Source organism: Phyllostomus discolor, chromosome 1, assembly GCF_004126475.2.
Source record: "Phyllostomus discolor isolate MPI-MPIP mPhyDis1 chromosome 1, mPhyDis1.pri.v3, whole genome shotgun sequence".
NCBI lineage: Eukaryota > Metazoa > Chordata > Mammalia > Chiroptera > Phyllostomidae > Phyllostomus > Phyllostomus discolor.
This window is the reverse complement of record NC_040903.2, coordinates 161844492-161865542: the sequence shown is the minus strand read 5'-3', so window position 1 is coordinate 161865542 and position 21051 is coordinate 161844492. Positions and strand designations below refer to the sequence as shown.

General features: G+C 38.9%; 1 protein-coding gene across 1 annotated transcript in view; it reads left to right on the top strand.

The window, feature by feature from the left end:
- ATP8B4 (ATPase phospholipid transporting 8B4 (putative)) overlaps window positions 1–18283 on the top strand; it is a 195559-nt gene extending 177276 nt beyond the window's left edge. The window contains 4 exon segments of the mRNA XM_036033364.1: window positions 8702–8840; window positions 12803–12933; window positions 14605–16243; window positions 17585–18283. Of these exon segments, the coding sequence (XP_035889257.1) occupies window positions 8702–8840; window positions 12803–12933; window positions 14605–14886 (552 nt within the window). The 3' untranslated portion in view covers window positions 14887–16243; window positions 17585–18283.
- The last annotated feature ends 2768 nt before the right edge of the window (window positions 18284–21051 follow it).

The window sequence follows — 21051 nt, the reverse complement described above, 5'->3', positions numbered from 1 at the left end:
TGTTATTTAGGTTCCTGTTAAAGGTGAGATCATATGGTATTTGTCTTTCACTGCCTGGCTTGTTTCGCTTAGCATAATGTTTTCCAGCTCCATCCATGCTGTTGCCAAGGGTAGGAGCTCCTTCTTTCTTTCTGCTGCATAGAATTCCACTGTGTAAATGTACCATAGTTTTTTGATCCATTCACTTGCTGATGGGTATCTTGGTTGCTTCCAGCATCTAGCTATTGTAAATTGTGCTACTATGAACATTGGGATGCATAGGTTCTTTTGAATTGGTGTTTTAGTATTCTTAGGATAGAGTCCCAGCAGTGGAATTGCAGGGTCAAAAGGCAGATTCATTTTTAGTTTTCTGGGGAAGTTCCATACTGCTTTCCATAGTGGTTATACCAGTCTGCAGTCCCAACAGCAGTGCACTAGGGATCCCTTTTCTCCACAACTTCTCCAACACTTGTTGTTTGTTGCTTTGTTTATGATGGCCATTCTTTCTGGTGTGAAGTGGTATCTCATTGTGGTTTTAATTTGCATCTCTCTGATAGCTAGCGATATTGAACATTGTTTCATGTGTCTTTGGATTTTCTGTATAGTCCTCCTTGGAGAAGTGTCTGTTCAAGTCCTTTGCCCACTTTTTAATTGGATTCCTTGTTTTCTTAGAGTGGAGTCATGTAAGTTCTTTATATATTTTGGAGATTAAACCCTTGTCTGAGGTATCATTGGCAAATATGTTTTCCCATACAGTTGGTTCTCTTTTAATTTTGATACTCTTTTCTTTGTCTGTGCAGAAGCTTTTAATTTTGATGAGGTCCCATTTATTTATTCTTTCCTTTATGTCCCTTGCTCTAGGGGACACGTCAGTAAAAAAGTTTCTTCGTGAAATATCTGAGATTTTCCTATCTACGTTCTCCTCTAGGACTTTAATGGTATCATGTTTTATATTTAAGTCTTTTATCCATCTTGAATTTATTTTTGTATATGGTGTAAGTTGGTGCTCAAGTTTCATTTTTTTGTATGTAGCTGTTCAGTTCTCCCAACACCATTTGTTGAAGAGGCTATTTTTACTCCATTTTATGTTGCTGCCTCCTTTGACAAATATTAATTGACCATAGAGACTTGGGCTTATTTCTGGGCTCTTTGTTCTGTTCCATTGGTCTATGTGCCTGTTTTTATGCCAGTACCAGGCTGTTTTGATTACAGTGGCCTTGTAGTATAGTTTAGTGTTGGGTATTGTGATCCCTCCTACTTTACTCTTCTTTCTCAAAATTGCAGCAGCTATTCAGGGTCGTTTATAATTCCATATAAATTGTTGAAGTGTTTGTTCTATGTCTGTGAAATATGACATTGGTACTTTAATAGGAATTGCATTGAATGTGTAAATTGCTTTGGGTAGTATGGACATTTTGATGATATTAATTCTTCTAATCCATGAACACGGTATATGTTTCCATTTGTTTGTATCTTCCTTGACTTTCTTTCCTGAGTGTTATATAGTTTTCTGAATACAGGTCTTTTACCTCTTTGGTTAGGTTTATTCCTAGATATTTTATTTTTCTTTTTGCTATTTCAAATGGAATTTTTTCCTTGATCTTTGTTTCTGCTGTTTCATTGTTGGTGTACAGAAATGCCTTTGATTTCTGGATATTGACTTTGTATCCCGCTGTTTTGCCAAATTCATTTATTAGGTCAAGCAGTTTTTTGGTAGAGTCTATAGGATTTTCTATGTACACTATCATGTCATCTGCAAACAGTGACAGTTTTGTTTCCTCCTTTCCGATTTGGATGCCTTTTATTTCTTTATTCTTTCTTGTCTGATTGCTGTGGCTAAAACTTCCAGTACTATATTGAATAGAAGTGGTGAAAGTGGACAGCCTTGCCGTGTTCCTGATCTTAGTGGAAAAGATTTTAATTTTTACCCATTGAGTATGATGCTGGCTGTAGTTCTCTCATACATGGCCTTTATTATGTTGAGGAATGTTCCTTCTATTCCCACTTTGCCAAGTGTTTTTATCATGAATGGGTGCTGTACCTTGTCAAATGCTTTTTCTGCATCAATTGATATAATCATGTGGTTTTTGTCTTTGCTTTTGTTTATGTGATGTACTTGCATTTACTGACTTGCGAATATTGAACCATCCTTGCATCCCTGGAATGAATCCCACTTGGTCATGGTGTATGATCTTTTTAATGTATTGTTGGGTGCGGTTTGCCAGTATTTTGTTGAGGAAAGGGCAACTATTCTTCAAACTGTCCTTAATATAATATTACATGCTATATAAAAATAAGAGCAAAAAACTTTCCTAGAAAATTCACTGTAGATATAACAGGCATCATATGTTTTTAGTGAAACTAGCTTTCAAAATTAACCCTACAATTTTTTATTAACTTCATGTTTTAGTTTAAAAAATCTGTTGGTATTCTTATACCTCTTTTTCTTTTTGCTTGTCCATCATTTATTTTCTTATACTTTGTCACAGCAATGCCAGTGCTGTGTTTCTATATTAACTTTAGATTTAGAAGCATTTTCCCCATAAAGCACACAGTTCTTGTAACAATTGGATGCCATCATTACATTTCTCCTTTTTTCACAAGCTGAGAGCTCATAAAAATAATCTTACTTTATGGAGATCACTATGGAAGCCTATCAACAGAGGAGTTGGAGGGGCAGAGAGGAGGAAAAGGTATAGGGAATAAGTAGCATAGATGGTAGGTAGAAAGTAGACAGGGGGAGGGTAAGAATAGTATAGGAAATGTAGAAGCCAAAGAACTTATATGTACAACCCATAGACATGAACTAAGGTGGGGGAATGTGGGTGGGAGGGGGTGTGCAAGGTGGAGGGGAGTGAAGGGGGAAAATGGGACAACCATAATAGCATAATCAATAAACTATATTAAAAAATAATCTCACTTCAAAAACATTGTTTATTTATAAGAAAGATCACACAATTTTGCATTCTGTAACTTAGAATTTTTAAAATCAAACTATTCAAAATGTCTTACCTTTAATTATCAAGGTTTTATAAGAATGGTACCCATGCTTTCTCAGAGGGATTCATACTTAGAACTCAGAGTAACCATTGGTCCCTCATTCAGGGTGGGACTATCCAGGTCTGTTTGGTTCAGGCCTAATTGGCTTTGTCTCTCCCATCTATTCTCCACCTTCCATCTCCTCAAGGGTAACCTTGGTCCACCTAACTTTTCTCTAATGTTAACAGTAGCATCTTACGTAACCATTGTACAGTTGTCAAAACTGTGAAGTTACCCCTGGTACAGAACCCTTAACTGAACTACAGATTTCCTCAGTTTTCCTATTACTGACCTTTTCCTGTTCCAGGAGCCCACATTGCATTCAGTTGTCATGTCTTCTTAGTTTCCTCTCTGACAGTTTTCTACTCTTCCCTTGTCTTTCATGACCTGAACGCTGTTGAAGAGGGTCAGGTATTTTGTAGAATGTCTCTGGTTTTTGTTGTTGTTGTTGTTTTCTTAGGAATAGACTGAGATTATGGATTTGGGGAAGAAACACAGAGGTGTGTTCTTGTTGCATCCTATCAGGGAGCACATGCTATCCACATAATTTATTACTGGTGATGCTGATCTTGGTTATTTAGTTAAGATAATGTTTTTCAGGTTTCTCCACTGTAAACTGATTGTTTCCCTGTATTAGAACTGAGTCACTATGTCCATTCCACATTCAGGGGGAAGAGAATAAGCTGCACTTCCTAGAAAGAGGAGTTTCAAAGAATTGGTTGTCTTATGTTAAAAGCATAACAGGTATAATTTTAAATAAAATTGACAGAACAAACTGGGACCAAGATTTGCCCAAGATCACACAGTGACTGCATTGCAGGTTCTGGGCTAGGATTCAGTAGTCTTATTTCTCAAGTAAATGTTCTTAAATAAAGGCATTTGTGAGTGTCCTTTAAAAAGGCGAGGCAGGCATTTTCTACAACACTATTATTGCTGGGGTGCAGAGTATTTACGGATGGCTGAGAAGCAGTAATGCACACAGGAAGTTGTACTTCTGAAGATAAGGTTCTGGGTCTCACCGCTTGGTGGCTGTGATCTCTTTACCATGTTACAGGGTCAAAGTCCTCTAAGTCTTATCCATATACTCGCATCCCATAGATTTCTTCTCTATCTGATTTCTCTCTGTCCTCTCCCACACTACCCACCATTACTTCTGAGTGCTAGAGGGGCCTGAAACAGCCAGCAGACTGAGGAACTTTCTGGATAGGAGAATGAGAGAGGAGAGATACAGGCTAGTGATGGTGGCCTAGATGCAGAATGGGCGAGAATGGATACCAGTTTCCAACAGGCATGCTTTGTTTATCACTGTACTCTAATTTAAACTACAATGCCAGACACAAATGAGTATTTGCTGAATGAATGAAAGGGCAAGGGATAAAGAGAGAGTTTAAAGTTGAACAAACCAAGTGAGAAGAATTTGGCGGAGGTGCCCAACTATCCCCACTTTATTAGTTACATATCCATCTAATCTCAGATGACTAAAGCAAGCCTGTCCTTGGTGGTAACCTTCAGAAACCTGTATCATCATTACCACTATGAGTAATGTCATGCTTATACTTATTTTGCAGGGCCACTATGAAGTAGGTATTATTGTCCCTTCTTACAGCTGGAGCTCAGGGAGGTGAAGGACTTGCCTGAGGTGACACATGGAGTCCCAGATCCAGGATTGAAACCCAGACCTGTCTGACTCCAACTTTGTCTGGGATAAAGTCTTTTATTGGTCAAAATGCAAATTTTCAGACAGCCTGAGAACAAAGGTTCTCACTGAGTAGAAGGAAAAATATCAGATACTTTCTTGTTTATACAGGAGAAAGAAAGAGAGCAGGTGACAAAGCTAGGAGCACTGGGGTTTGGAAGAGAGAGATTACCTGGGAGAATAGAGGGAGGAGAGGCTGCAGATATGCTAGCAGCAAACTCGGCCCACTTGCTTCTGTCAGGCTTTTCTGGCTTTCCGAGTAACAGCAGCAGCTCCCATTAATTAAACATTTCCTATGTAAATGAATTGTTACTGAGATAATTCCCTTATCTTGTTTACTCCACTCACAGTCCTCTAAAACATAGATACTATTACTAAAGATGAAAAATAGGTTACAGCTCAAGTCACACAGAATGTGACAGGCCAGTATCTAAACACAGATCTGACCTCAGATCGCCAACTCCAAAGACATGTGGACTTCCCTGCTTTATAAAGAAACCTGGAAGCTAGTAGCTACTGAGAATGCATAGGTCCACTTCTTTCTTCCATGAGGAGACACCTAGGACACTAGGTGTCCTTGAATAAAACAGAAGAGAAGCTCTGTTAACAGAGGATACATGCACAGACCCGCTTTCAACGTCAAAGTTCAGTTTAAGGAATATAGAGGTTAATTCCTGTCATTTTAGTCGAACACATTTTTATTTCTAGGAAGCTTTATTTCTGCAAAGCTTTGCATTTACCATCAAATTTTCAGACCTGAGTGCATAAATGTTTATTATAATCATAAAAGCTCAGCAATTTTTGGCTTCAATGTAAACTGCTCTCCTACATATATAGAGAATAATGAATTTCTGGAATTTTGTGAATAAGCTCACTTTGATGGTGGCATTAATACCATTTTCTTGCTGTCTAAGCTTAACTTGTCATTATGGTAACAATTCCCATGAAATTTCTATGAGCAAATACTCATTTGTGTCTGGCATTGTAGTTTAAATTACAGTATAGTAATTACAGTCATGAATCTTATGTATGTGTTCTGCTGATGCTATTAGTCAAACTTTACCAGGTCTCTATTATTTTTTAAATATCAGTTTTCTTCAGTTATTTGAGTTATAAAGTTCTCCTTTTAACATTTTAAATAATATAGAAGTGTTTAAAATAAAATCAACTATTTTTCTTTTCTTCCCTATGTTTCCCTTGTTAACTACTACTATGATTACTGTAGCTTAATTCTTTCATAGTTTTTCTTTGCTTTGAGACATACATGCATGTATTCAAGAGAAATTCTCATAATTTCTGTGATATGCTTTTCTCACTTAATGAAATATGCTAGACAGCTTTCCAAACCAACACATTCAGCTATTGTAACCTTTTGAAGAGCTGTGCAGAATATTATAATATGGACACAAAATAATTTATTCACCCATCCTCTAATGATAGACATTCAGAACCAACCTACCTTCCTTCTTCCTTCCTTCCTTCCTTCCTTCCTTCCTTCCTTCCTTCCTTCCTTCCTTCCTTCCTTGATGGAAGCAATGGTGCCACACATGTACTAGTAGACTGTGACTTTTTAAATACCCTATGTATGAATAACTTATAACTTTTACTATTGAATTTCCATTCTACTATGATTTCTCCCTATTTTTATAACCAGTTAAATCTTCATTTCCACATTAACACACCAAAACTAAGCAACTGTATCCTCCATCAAGTGTTTTACTATCCTGTTCTATACCTTCCCTCACCCACTTCCAGAGTAAACAATTTTGGAAATGTTTTTACTTCACTTCTCCCTCCCTTGTCCCATCTTCTCCCCAATTCTTGAACATTTATAATTTAAAATTCTAGTATCAGGATGCTGTTAAATGCTCCTCCAACATATGTTTTGACTGTTGCAAAATTCTTTCTAAATTAATACTACGGTTCATACTCACATAGTTACTCATTTAGAGCCAACTCTAAATTTACAAGAATTGTTGCTTACCACAACTTTGAAGCTCTGTGTCTTCCACTGTTTTGAGGCCTTTGTTCCTAATTAATCAATCTTTTTTTTGTTACAGCAATTTCCTTGAACAATTTCTTCAGAAATGGCAGATAGATTTTATATTTCGAGCATTCTTTCTTTGTCTTTACATTTAAATGCTATATTGAATGGGCATAAGATTCTTGAGTCAGAGCCTTTTTTATTAGGAACCTTGTGAAAGTTGTTCTATATCCTAGTTTCAACCACTTGATATTATGTTGATTCTCTTTCCTTTGTAAGTAATATCTTCTCTGTCTAGAAGTATATGTTCTTTATCCTTTGACTTCCCAAATGACACCAGAATATAACTTCTTTCCTTAACTTGCCTTAGATTTACATTGCTCCCCCACATCTGAAAATCTTTGCTGCTTGTTATACCTGAGCAGTTTTCTTCTATTATTTCTTTGATCGTTATCTTTCTATTTATTTATTTGTCTAAAATTTCATTTATTTTTGCATATTGGGCCCACAGATCTGACATCTATGGATTTGCCATCCCTGTCTCATATTTCTTTGCACATGGTTTCTGTTTCTTCAAGTTTTTGCTCTCTGCTGTGAGATATTTCCACTTGTTTTTTCCAGAATATTAATTCAGTTCTCATCAGTGACTATTCTTATTTTGTTTCTCTGTTGAATTTTTAAATTCAGCTATAGTGCTTTTTTTCATCCAGAATTTTTTCTGTTATCTAATTGCATCCCCTTAAGAATTCTCATTACATTTTTTGTTATTGTTGTTATAGTACTTGTCTGCTTTTTCCATTAGTTCTGCCTCAATAGGAGCCACTTGTTCTTGGTTTGTTCTTCTTCTTCTTTTTCCTGAGGCTTAAATTTGTTGTGATTTTTTATGCTTACTCACACTCACGCAGCCTAGGCCATTGGTGTCCCTGGATAGTGATGAACTGAAAGGTGGTAGAAGGTAGATTTGGAGATTTTGTCTCATGTCTTGGTAGCCAAATAAGCTGGAAAACTGGCATCTCTTTGCTGAGGCATGGGAGACAGGATTTTCTCTTTTCAGGCCTCTTGAAAAAAGAAAATGCTGTCCCTTTATAATCTCTGCAGTATACATCCAAGGCTTCCCAGCATTCTATTACTGGGGCAGTATTTCAAAGGACAGCAAACTTAAAGTGGGAAGTGAGAGTATATCTCCAATGCAGAGAAGGATCTATTTACTAAGTAATTAGGGTCCTCTCCGGCCCACAGATGCAGGCGAGGCATCTGTGGTCTTGCATCACACTCGGCTAGCAAGCAGCAGACCTTCCCTTGGGTCGCTTTGGACCTCTGGCCTCATGGAAGCCCCTGGCCTCTTCTTCACCAGGGGCTTCCATGACTTTGTGATAGCAGGTCACTCTTTTACAGCTGTACCGCCACACCAAGTAACTGGAAGGGAGAGGGGTTGTGAACATGCTCCCAGGGCACTATGAACCAGCTTCCGACATTTATGTCAGAAGAAGATTAAAGATTTTTCTTTGTTACTATTTGAATAATTTAAGAGAAAGGATCATCAAAATGAGATAGAATATTGATGTGAAACAAATGATGCCCACGTAAGAAAATGGTCATGTGAAAATTTATGTACAGGTTATAAAATGTTGCAGTTGGTTACTAGAGAAAATATTTTTTCCATCCAAAACATTTTTAAAAGGAATTCATAAGTAACATTGAAATTAGAATCCATTCTGCGTTCTTATTTCTCTCTTAAAAGAAGTTTAACATTTTATTACCTGATTCTGATTGAGCCTTGGCAGATGCAATGGCTTGCAGAAAGAAGTTCTAAAGTCAGTTGTTGAGCAGAAGTGTCAAGTCAGTCCCCTGAGTTGTGCACAAAGTGGAGGTGCCTCTGGTTGGTTGGGAGCTAGACAGGTATAACTTTTTTCACAGAGCAGTTCTGGGGAAACATCACTCAGTAAAAAGATGCTCTTTTTAATCCTCAGGGATTCCCCCCTTGTACCTGACTTTATTTACAGATAGCCTTGGATACCAGTTACTGGACTGTCATTAACCACGTCTTCATATGGGGCAGCATTGCCACGTACTTTTCTATTTTATTTACAATGCACAGTAATGGCATGTTTGGCATCTTCCCAAAGCAATTTCCATTTGTTGGTAAGTGAATCCTATTATCTACTGGGCCTAGTGTCATGCTGTCATTTATTTGTCTTTGTCATTTATTTTCTGTGTTAGGTGGGACTAGGGGTGACCACTAATTGTTTGTCTAGGAACTGATTGCATCAGAGGCATCCAAAGGCTTCCAAGCCTGAAAAGAACTCTAAAAGATTAGTTTCTGCTGTCTTTACCAGATGCAGAAGAATCATTGAGATAGCTACTCCAATAGCCCAGGTGAAGTTGACTGCCGTTTTGAAAACAAGAGGCATAGCATATGTATCAGGGCTCCCCAAGACCTAGGAGAAGTTCATGTATGATAGAGGAAGGAGAAAGAGAAATAAAATGTGTCTTTCATGCCACATTATCACCAACATCTCTGCCAAAGATTACCAGTGCAACTTACTTGCGTTAGGATAAGAAAGAAATGATGTATAATCTAGAGCCTTCTAAAACTTCTGGGACACTAGTCCGTAGTGGCATGAAGAGTAGGCTCTGTAGTTAGACGGCCAGGGTTCGGTGTCAGCTTCACTGCTTGTTAGCTGTGTGATGGAGGGCAAGTTTTTTCCTTTTCATGCCTTACTGTCTTTATTTCTAGACTGGGAATATTAATATTTTCTAGTTTCATAGAAATTTGTGAGGGTTAAATGAAATAATGCATATAAAATGCTGAGCATGTGACATTCTATGTAGCAGTTTAAAAAATGTTACCCATGGTGGTGGTGGTGATGGTAAGGATGATGATCCAAGCAAATGTGTCTTGAGGACACTGCAGAGCGATTTGAGCAGCAAATACCGTAGGCCAAGAAGCACCTCCTGAAGTCCTTTACAATCTTGAGATTCTGTGATTCTACGAAAGCGTACATCTGGCCCATCCATTGAGTATACTAACATTGCTCTCCACATTTCAAAGTGATTCCTAGCAAGGGCTAATGAACTTTAGACAGTGGGGCTACTAATATACTTTCTCAGAAGTTTTGAAATCTCTAGGGTGTGTGAGAGAAGTTGGTAATAATGATGTTTTTGAGTTCATCCCAGCAAACTGTGGAAAGGAGAGAAACACAGATGACAACTTTCGTGAGCTCAATTAGGCAACACTGAGATTTGCATCTACTAGTTGGGGAATCCAGTCTATAAAAGAATTCTTAGAAGACTGGTTCATGTAGAAAGCAAAATAAGAGCAATTAGAGTGTTATACATTCCCAGTGATGCAAAGGCTCCTGAAATGGTAATTTCATTCAAATTTGCACATACACTCAAGGATGTTATTCTTCAGTTTTTGCCTTGCCCTGCACGCACATGGAAAATTTAAATTGCAGCACTCTTACTTAATATGTAATATTAATACTTTGTTTATCAAAAGATTCCAGTCATGTAGAAAAAGTATGATGGTTATGAATAAAAATAAGCATATTAGGAAAGAGAGAGATGTTAAAACTTTTGGGTTTTTTTGTTTCTTTTTTTCTTTTGTTGCCAAATCTGAAAGTTCAGTGCATTGACTAGAAGATTTCCAGTCCTCACAAAGCAGTTTAGAATGCATAACGAGACTGGAATGCCTCAACTGGAGAAAGTAGTTTGTGTGGGGACCACTCTCTCCAGCTAATTAATTCCAGGAATTAATTACTGAGCTCCAATGAGTCTTTTCAAAAGTTAGATCAACATTGAGGTTTAACAAAATTTTTTTTCCTTAGTAGCCAGCAGCAAACAGGAGTGTGGTTTTAAAGTGAAGCTGGTGTTTTTCCAGCCATGCCTGGGGGCACTGAGCTTCAAGGAGCTCAAAGAGATATTTAATTTGTTGAGTCAAGTTTGTTTCTGCCCAGGGAAATGGAACTGCTCTCTGGTAGGCAGATTGTCCTCTTCAGCAGGGGTGTCCAACTTTTTCACATCTCTGGGCCACACTGCCAGAAGAGCTGTCTTGGGCCACACATTAAATGCAGAAACACTAATGAAAACTGATGAGCAAAAGTAAGGTTTTAAGTAAATTCACAATTTTGCATTGGGCCACATTCATAGCCATCCTGGGTAGCAGGTTGGATGCCCCTGAAAGCCAGAAAATTCAGGCACCCAAAGCCCATTTAGGGTGTTAACACTTCTTAGCATTGGGAGAGGTATCCTGGATAATTGGATGTTTGGTAAAACCCTAGAAAAGCAATAGGAACAAAAATTCATTTTGGTGATATAAGCAGGGCTTCCATCTTCTGTAGAACTTGTCTCCCTGCCTTACTGACCCTTGTTGCTTTGTTTAAACAAATGTCTCAGTATTTGAGGTATGAGGACAAAGTAAAGAAACTGGCTCCAGGCTTGGAAATGAGTTTCACTGTTCTTTTGCACCAGTGTGTTTGGTGGCTGTGCCCAGGGTTTCCCAGTGAGGGGAACACTCTTTTCAGAAACAAGGAGCATCCCTGCTCTCCTGGGTATTTTCAGTCATAACCCAGTGAGCAGCAGAGAAATCGGCAAGTCCCTTGGATGTAGGTTTTTCTGGGGTTGTGGCCTGAATTTAAACGTTTAGCCCTGTAGTAAATAAAGCTTACCCTTTGGGACACACCCAGTCATCAAGACTATAACTGTAGCATTTAAGACTGTACCTGTGTCCAGGACATATATTGTGTAGTTTTGACACGATAATAAGGGGGGGCAAAGTTTGCCACCCCAATATATGCCTTCTTTGGGATTCAATTATTTTAAGCTGGTTATTTATAAAAACAAAAAACTCAGGAAGAACTTTTGACATTCCCCCTAACTGCCTAAAAATTTAGAGAGAAGACTGCTCCAGGAGGGGAGCTATCATCACAGATAACTATAGTTTAGTATGAACGAGGAGTGATAGACAGGGAGGAACCTAGCAAGGCTCATTTGATCGAAGTCCTCCCTCTGTCCATTGTTAAAGACAGTCCAGCGAACATTTATTTACCAAACATTTATGAGGAGAGACCCCCCCAAAGGAATTTATTTATAAAAAATTGTGTATTTATTCTTACATTTAAACTTCAGTCACCTTGAAAGCGCTCTCCATTTCATGCAATACACCTGCCGAGACTTCTTTTCCACTACTCAAAACAGTTTTTGAACTCATCAATTTTGATGCCTTTGAGTGCTTTTGCTGCATTTTGTTTTATCTCTTATACATTGGCAGAACGTTTCCCTTTGAGGACTTTTTTTCATCCAGAGAAACAAAAGAAATGTTGCTTGGGGAGAGGGGAGAGATCAGCTGAATAGGGAGTGTGGGACATGGGGGTCATGCTGCTTTTGGTCAAAAACTACTGAACACTCAGTGAGGTATGGGCAGGTGTGCTACTAAATCACCTGTCATGAAATGGGCAAATGCATTAAAAGAGTCTCCAAAAAATTCACTGAAGCCAAGGGAGCCTCTCACAACAATGCCAGCTGGAACACTGATGCAGATGGGCACCTATACCACTCACCTAACCAGGGAAGCCTATACTACAAAGGGCCTGCCGCCTAGAAGATAACTCTATTTTGTGGGGGAATCCCCCCTCCTACATCTCCATCTTCTGGTGAATTGCCTTCTTTCTCTCTGAAGTCCAAACCACTACTTCCCTCCAACCATACTCCCCTTTCTCCTTAGTGGAAGATGGCATTTAAGCCTCAACTGCCAGAGTAAATACGCCTTTTAGAAATAATGGCTGCTATGTAGTCAAGGGACCGAGAAACTGGATGAAAGAAGTATGCTTCATGAGTGATGCTGGACTGCATCAGGATAAGAGAAGGCTTGGCTCTAGCAGGCCCTCTCCAAGCGACCAGGCCACAGCATGGCTCCCAAGAGCCTTGCCTTCTCCTCACCACCACTGAACATGCTACATAGTGGAAAAGACCCTAGGAGTTCTCCCTACGTAGTCCAAACCTCACCATTTCAAAAAAGGTCTTATGTGAACAGACAACTAGCCTATTAATTCAATAATTCAATTCTATTTATAACCACAATGTATATTTTTTCTTAATGATAGGAAATGCGCACCATTCCTTGACCCAGAAGTGCATCTGGCTTGTTATTCTCCTAACAACAGTGGCTTCAGTCATTCCTGTGCTGGCATTCAGATTTTTGAAGGTGGATTTATTCCCAACCCTGAGTGATCAGGTACGTTGTAGTGCTGAGGAGTCTTTGAAGGGCTTATTCTTGGCTCTTGGAATCATGTTCTTCTCTGTCTGATTGGAAGCCCAGGAAAGGGCCAATAAACTTCCCAAAGGCAGACACCCACAGGTGCAGAACATCACATCACAGTAGATAGAACTGCCTACATCTGAATGTACTAGCCTTGCAAGTGCCGATAAAAATAAATGTCCAGACTAAATATGGGTGGAGAGTCATAAATTACAAGTCGGGATTTAAAAAGTTGACTTTTAAAAGAGGAGCTCTCTGGCAGCACTTTGGATAATTGTTCCAAGGGAAAGGCAAACTAGAGGGCAAAGTATTGACTTCGGGGCAAATAAAGGGTACAGTATAAGAGAGACAACCAGGATAGGTGGCGAAGGAGCTCCATACATTATAGAAACAGAATGGCAGGTTCAGAAACAGGGGAAATGTTACCTGCTGAACAGGTTAAGAGAGGGAACAGCAGCATGATGGATAGATTGGAAAAATATACAGTTAGAAGGAAAATAGAACAAATTATAAAAATATCTAAACCAAGGGGTTAGTGGAACATATTTCAGTATTTCTTGGGAAGAGGAGTATAAGCAGGAGAATGGCAACTTAGGTGTGGACCCGGATGCAAAGGGGAAAGGAGAAAGGAAGGGGAGGCCCACTGTAGCCACATCAAGAGAAGGGTAAAAACACTGATGGGGTGCGTGGCCAGTCCAATAATGCTGAGAGGAACTGAGGTAGAACTTTCCTTGTCATGTTATCCCTTACATTCTGGGGCCAAAACACAAAAATATTCCTTCTGAAATGATTCCCAGAGTCCCCTGTTATGTCTGTCCTTTCCCTTTGGCTCTGTAAGCTCGTTCTTACATAAACCAGAAAATGATGAATGAGCTGAAGGAAGGAAGATGATGATCGTTTCTTCCTATATTTAGTCAGATCATGACTTTCTGTTTAACAGTTTTCTCCTGACACAAAAGTCATAGTCCAAGCAATCAGCTGACTCAGAGAACAAGGTGGCTTGCAGACCTTGCTCCAAACCTTGGATATTTTCCCTTTAACTTTACTGGGGAATAAAAGAAATGTTGGAAACCCACTCAAATGGTGTTGACCTCTTCAAAAGGTTATCAAAAAAAACCCATGAAGAAATTAGAACCCTGAAAATATCATAGTGCATAGTCCTACCACAAGAGTTGGAAATTTCTGATTCTCATTTTCTAAGTTCTATTCTTGTCTAGTTCCTAATGACTATTGGATCCTGAGAATCTCCAAAAGAGAGGGGAAAGGCCCATTTTAGGGGCAACGGGACTATGCATTGTTATACTGACTGTGTTTGGGCGGTGCACCCTAGAAAATCTGTCTTTATAAAAACATGTTCCAATTCATTTAAGACAGATGTATGAGATGGAGATGATGATGAAGTTTGCATTAGTACTTCTTGCTTAGTAGTCTCCTGGTAGAAAAAAAACTAACCAGTGTCCAGCGTAATCTTTTAGGTATAAAAATTCTTAGTTTTTAGGTGAAAAACTCTCTTTTTCAATGAAGGCGGGTATTTTGTTAGTGTTGATGTTGTTTTTACGAAGAAGGCTTTCACTTCACAAAGTGGCCCGCTGCCTGGAGTCTATCATTTAAACACATCATCTCACTCTGGGTCTCCTTCCTCTCCAGATCCGCCAGTGGCAGAAAGCTCAAAGGAAGGCAAGGCCTCAGCAAAGCCAAAGACCTCAGACTCGTAGATCAAGCTCAAGAAGATCTGGATATGCTTTTGCTCACCAAGAGGGCTATGGAGAGCTTATCACATCTGGAAAAAATATGCGAGCTAAAAATCTACCCCCAGCATCAGGGCTGGAAAAGACACTGTCTAATAGCACTAGCTGGATTGAAAATTTATGTAAGAAAACCACAGACACAGTGAGCAGCTTTAACCACACTAAAACAGTAAAACTGTGAGTCAAGATGAATTTGAACCACATAGTTATCTTTTCACTTCAGCTGAAGCTGAAATTCAGCTGGCTCCGGAGTTTGGGATCAGGGCTAGGAGTGGGGCAGATTGCCTCACTTAGCTTAAATCTGTGGCAGACAGCTGCCTGGTGCCCGTCAAATAGAGGTATACTCTACTGGAAACAAAGCCAGATGGTCACCATCTAATGCGTAATTTGGCAGACAAAACCCTCACAACACAAGCACAGGTTTTTATCAACCTAGATACCAAATGACCCAAACTTAGAATCTTACCTATGAAGAAAAACTTATAAATCTGCATATACATTGAATGGATCTTCAGATGGATAAAAGAGTGCATTCAAAAGATATATACCCCAGCTGAAAATCATGCTTGTTTACAGATAAACATGTATATGTAAGACCAATCTTTCCCGAGATACACTTTTAAGATTAGGTGCTTTCAGACTAAGGGAAGCATCTCCCTCTCCAGTCTTGACATCTACCTGTGTATCCAGCCAGGACAAAAATCACCTTCAGGAACACAGTATAGACTGAGCATCTTTACAGTGGGATAAGCTGGTAATTTGGTCAAATTCATTCAGAAAGCTCTCCTAGATGTGTTCATGAACTGTCAAAGAGAGGCTCTCTAGAAAGTGTTCTACATACTTTTCAATGGCTTTTATAACAATCTCAGTAGTAATTTGCCCAGTGTCATCCAGAACCGTTAACAGAACCAGCATAGCAGTGAAATTTCACTTTACTGATAGTATTCTATATAGTGTATGGGCAAATTTTTTCAACATTTCTTATTTTTAAAAGTTCTAACTTGAAACCAAACATATTAGTAAATATTCTCTTCAATTACTATTTAAATACCCAGGCTGGGTCATTTAGTGTGAGTTGCTTTTGGTTCTCAGCTATAATGTTTATAATTCCAACATATACATATATGTAGGTAAGGCTGATTGTTTTGGGAGATATTCCAGTTCAAATGTGAATCACCATTGTAGTTTCCATGAAAGAATTCAGGCAGATCTGTGTTCAAAGTCCAGCTCTATAGCTTCTTACCTCTAATGTTGGGCAAGTAAAATGCCTCCTCTGAGACTCAGTTTCTTCCTCTGTAAAGGGAAGACATACTACCTACCTCACGTGGTTGTTTGAGGATTGTCAAAGCACAAGTTCTCTGATCATGAAAAACATAATTCTCATATGAATGGATGATGAGTTTAGTTGCATTGAACTCATCAGAAAGTGGAGAACAGAATCTGAGGAACAAGAATTTAATCAATGGGAAAGGCCTTAATGAAATGAGATTGCAAAGTAAGATATAAAACTTGTTCATGTCCTACAGAGAAATAAAACTGTTGACAAAGGAAGCAGCAACATAAAATGGAGTAAAAATAGCCTCCTCAACAAACGGTGTTGGGAGAACTGGACAGCTACGTGCAAAAAAATGAAACTCGAGCACCAACTTACACCTTATACAAAAATAGATTCAAGGTGGATAAAAGACTTAAATATAAAGCGTGACACCATTAAAGTCCTAGAAGAGAATGTAGGTAGGAAAATCTCAGATATTTCATGCAGAAACTTTTTTACTGACTTGTCTCCTAGAGCAAGGGACATAAAGGAAAGAATAAACAAATGGGACCTCATCAAAATTAAAAGCTTCTGCACAGACAAAGAAAACAGTATCAAAATAAAAAGAGAACCAACTGTATGGGAAAACATATTTGCCAATGATACCTCAGACAAGGGTTTAATCTCCAAAATATATACAGAACTTACACGACTCCACTCTAAGAAGACAAGTAACCCAATTAAAAAATGGGCAAAGGACTTGAACAGACACTTCTCCAAGGAGGATATACAGAAAATCCAAAGACACATGAAACAATGTTCAATATCGCTAGCCATCAGAGAGATGCAGATTAAAACCACAATGAGATACCACTTCACACCAGAAAGAATGGCCATCATAAACAAAGCAACAAACAACAAGTGTTGGAGAGGCTGTGGAGAAAGGGGGTCCCTAGTGCACTGTTGGTGGGACTGCAGACTGGTACAACCACTATGGAAAACAGTATGGAACTTCCTCAGAAAACTAAAAATGGATCTGCCTTTTGACCCTGCAATTCCACTGCTGGGACTATATCCTAAGAACACTAAAACACCAGTTCAAAAGAACCTATGCACCCCAATGTTCATAGCAGCACAATTTACAATAGCTAGGTGCTGGAAGCAACCTAGATGCCCATCAGTAAATGAATGGATCAAAAAACTATGGTACATTTACACAGTGGAATTCTATGCAGCAGAAAGAAAAAAGGAGCTCCTACCTTTTGCAACAGCATGGATGGAGCTGGAAAGCATTATGCTAAGCGAAACAAGCCAGGCAGTGAAAGACAAATAACACATGATATCACCTTTAACAGGAATCTAAACAACAAAACAAAAAAAACTAGCAAAATATAACCAAAGACACTGAAATAGGGGATAGTCTGACAGTGACCAGAGGGGAGAGAAGAGGGAATTTCAGGGGGGAATGGGTAGGGTTTACAGGAACAAATTTGGAGGACACATGGACAAAAACTAGGGGTGGGGGGTAATGGGGGGGAAGGGGGAAGGGTTGGGTGGGTGGGCTGGAATGGGAGTAGGGGGGAGAAAACTGTACTTGAACAATGATTAAAATTTAAAAAAAAAGAAATAAAACTGTAACCTTGGAGGTAGATTTCTCTGCCAGAAAGGAGACTAATTTTCTACAAGTCAACCCCCAACTTTGCACAGCCCATAATCTGGTCCCTATTGAATCATTAGCCAAAGTTACATTTCCCAAGAGAGTTAGATGGTCCTTGGGTGGGCTTGATGAATAATAGGCTAGCATAATATGAATATATCACACAATCCTGGATTTTTGTTGTTGTTGTTGTATGTTTTGACCTTAATTTCAAAGTTCTGGATAATTTTCCTTGAATGGGATGAAATTCGATACATGTCAAAGAGCCTAATCATATATTCCCTTCTCCCCCACATGCCTGTGTAGATTTACCAAGATACTAGTTTTCAATGTCTACTATTTCATTAGTTTCACTGTGTTTGCTTGCTTTTTGTAACATTTTTGAAAGATCCAAAAACTTTCAGTAAATAGTTTGGCATTATTGGAATTAGATGTTTTGCCACTTCTTTACTAGGAACTCACTGGAAAGAGTTTTTGTTACATTGGTGAACTGTTCCTTTTTTTTCTCTCTCTCCTTTATATGCCCGAGGAAAATGTACATCATTCTTAGGATCAGAACCAAGAGTAAAATGACTGATTGGACCTATGTGTAAAGGATGGGAAAAATTAGGAATGTTCCAAGTTTGCAAATTCTGTCCAAATTAAATAAAGCTGTTTATAAACAGATAATGTGGATGATTGTGAGAGAAGCATATTATCAACTTACTTTGGCCCCCTGAGATTCAAATAAGCTCACACACCCACTGCAAGATAATTTGATTACAAGTGCCAGGGATGATTTTGAACCTGAACAGAAGGAATCTGAGTGGCGGCTGGTGATGGCAGTGCACTGGGGAATGATAAAATTTTAATTTTACATAAACATTATCAGCTTATTTGGAAAAGAAAATAATTTTTCTGGATTCAGAACTGATGTTGGTAACCTTGAGGTTTTAAAATCTTTGTTCAAGTTTTGAGCATTTATAGGCAATTGCAAATTGCATTCCTATAACTTAGATCTGCTATCTTTGTCTCTCTCATCTGCCTCCAGGTACACCTGACTATAAAGGAAAGAAAGAGAGAGGGATGAAGAAAGCAAGAGAGATAAAACAAGAGAAGAAGAAAGCAGTGGGGAGAAGATAGGAGCAAGGGAGATAATATTTTCCAGTTATATATCTCTTAAGGGGACATGACTCTCTGAAAAATAAATTTAATTCCTCGAAGGAAAAAGTTTTGATAGTATTTGAGAAGTGAACGAAAAACCTCCTTCACAGGAGGTGTGAGATCAAGAACACTTTATTAGAAAGGGTTCCAGGAGTTCTGGGTTCTCATCACAGAGATACTGCTGAGCTGTCCGGGGGGGGGGGGGGGCATGCCACTGACTTCCCCAGGTGTTAGTGTCCCAGTCCATCAGTGTAGAAACAGGCAGTGTGGCCTCAAAGACCCATTCTGTGAGCTATTCTTACCAGAGTTGTACATCGTAATTGGTCTTAACTGGAGAGAGATAGAGAGATAGAGAGACAGAGAGACAGAGAGAGATATTGAAATTGAGAGACATTAAACTAGATTCTCTCTTGAGGGAAGGGCTTGACTCTTGTACTTGTCTAGAACAGCCCCTGATGTGCTTCTGTCTCTTGGCTTACCACAGAGGTGATAAAACCTTAAAGATCTATTTTTTTTTTTTTACTTTTAGAAAGAGAGAGTAAGGGAGGGGGAAAGAGAGGGAGAGAAACAGCAATGTGCGAGAGATATATTGACTGGTTGCCTCTCGCATATCCCCAACCGGGGATCTGGACCATAACCCAGGCATGTGCTCTGACTGGGAATCGAACTGGTGACCTTTTAGTTCGCAGGTTGGCACTCAATCCACTGAGCCAGGGTTTCACTAAGATCTTATATCCACATTTTCATTTCCTCTTTGCTGCTTTAAATATCAGAAGTATACAGAAACGAAGGTAAGACACTTCTGCCTAGTGAGAAGAGGCCATTTTAAAATCCTTTCTACCTTGTCCCTGGGCTTAAAGGAGAATTTTAAACTGAATTCATTGGGATGACATTGGTTAATAACATCATGTAAGTGGCATGTACAAATCTATAGTTCATCATCTACATATTGCATTCTGTGCTCACTACCCATAGTTTAGTTTCCTTCCATCATCATATATTTGGCTCCTTTTACTCTCTTCATCCTCCCCTCACTCCCCGACCCCTCTGGTAACCACCACTGTGTTGTCAGTGTCTATGAGATTGTTTTCGTTTGTTCGTTGCTTTCTATTTTATATCCCACATATGAGTGAAATCATAGCATTCTTGTGTTTTTCTGTCTGACTTATTTTGCTTTGCTGATACTCTCCAGATTCATCCATATTGTTGCAAATGGCAGTATTTCATCCTTTATTGTAGCTGAGTCCTGTTCTTTGTATGTATGTACCACATCTTTGTTATCCAATCATCCATCAAAGGACACGTAGGTTGTATTTACGTAAACTGTATTCTTTGACTCTTGCAACAATCCTGTGCAGGGGTCAGGAATTCATGTTAAACCCATTTTTAGGAGGAGGAAATAGAGGCACAGAGAGGTTGGTTTGCCCAATTCTACCAGAAAGTAAAAAGGCTCACTTGATCTGACACCTAATCTGTAGCTTCTTACCTACAACTCATTTCACACCAAGTTGTCTGTCCTCACAGACATGAGATTTCTCAACAGTCCATCTTCTTCTAAAACAGTCCTTCCATTTCTCAAACGCACAGATTCAAGGAAGTGTAGACGAATGCCAAATGGTTTTGAAATATGTATTTCAGGTGCTGTCTTTCCCTCTCAGTGCAAATAAGCAAGGTTTCCTCTCTTCTTCCTCTATGTATTTGATGAAGTTATATAGGTGTAGAAATAAACATCTCAAATTACTTTTTTAAATTTTTAGAAAATACAGAAAAACAGAAAAGCTCCACTTCTGATTTTTATGGTAAGGTGTTGCATTACTCTGTTAGTGTGTGTGCAAAAAGCCTCAAAATTACTCTGACCTAATTATCTCAGCTGAATCACTCAGAATTATTATTTTTAAATTTTAAAATATTAGACATAGTTTAATAGTGACAGAAGCCAGAAATTAAGATGCTTTCTGGACTGTGATGGGCTCCTGCGGGTCAGGAGTCAGATAATGACGTGAGGCCACAATTTTCCAATTTTTTACATCAACATCTGGTATTAAATGTCCGCACTTTGCTTTACTGCAGTCACATTTCATTCCTCGGTGACAAATCATGAACTTTTGCAATTCTCTAGCCTAAGCATTTCACCGAACTGCCTGGAAGCCAGAACCAAATAACCCATGTGTTTCAAAATGCTCATTGCAAAATATTTGGAGGGCCTGGATGGGCAAATCTGTAGGTCTGAAGCTATGACTTAACCAAGAAAGGGGCCTATCTGTCCTTGCATTTCAAAACTTCCTGGCAGA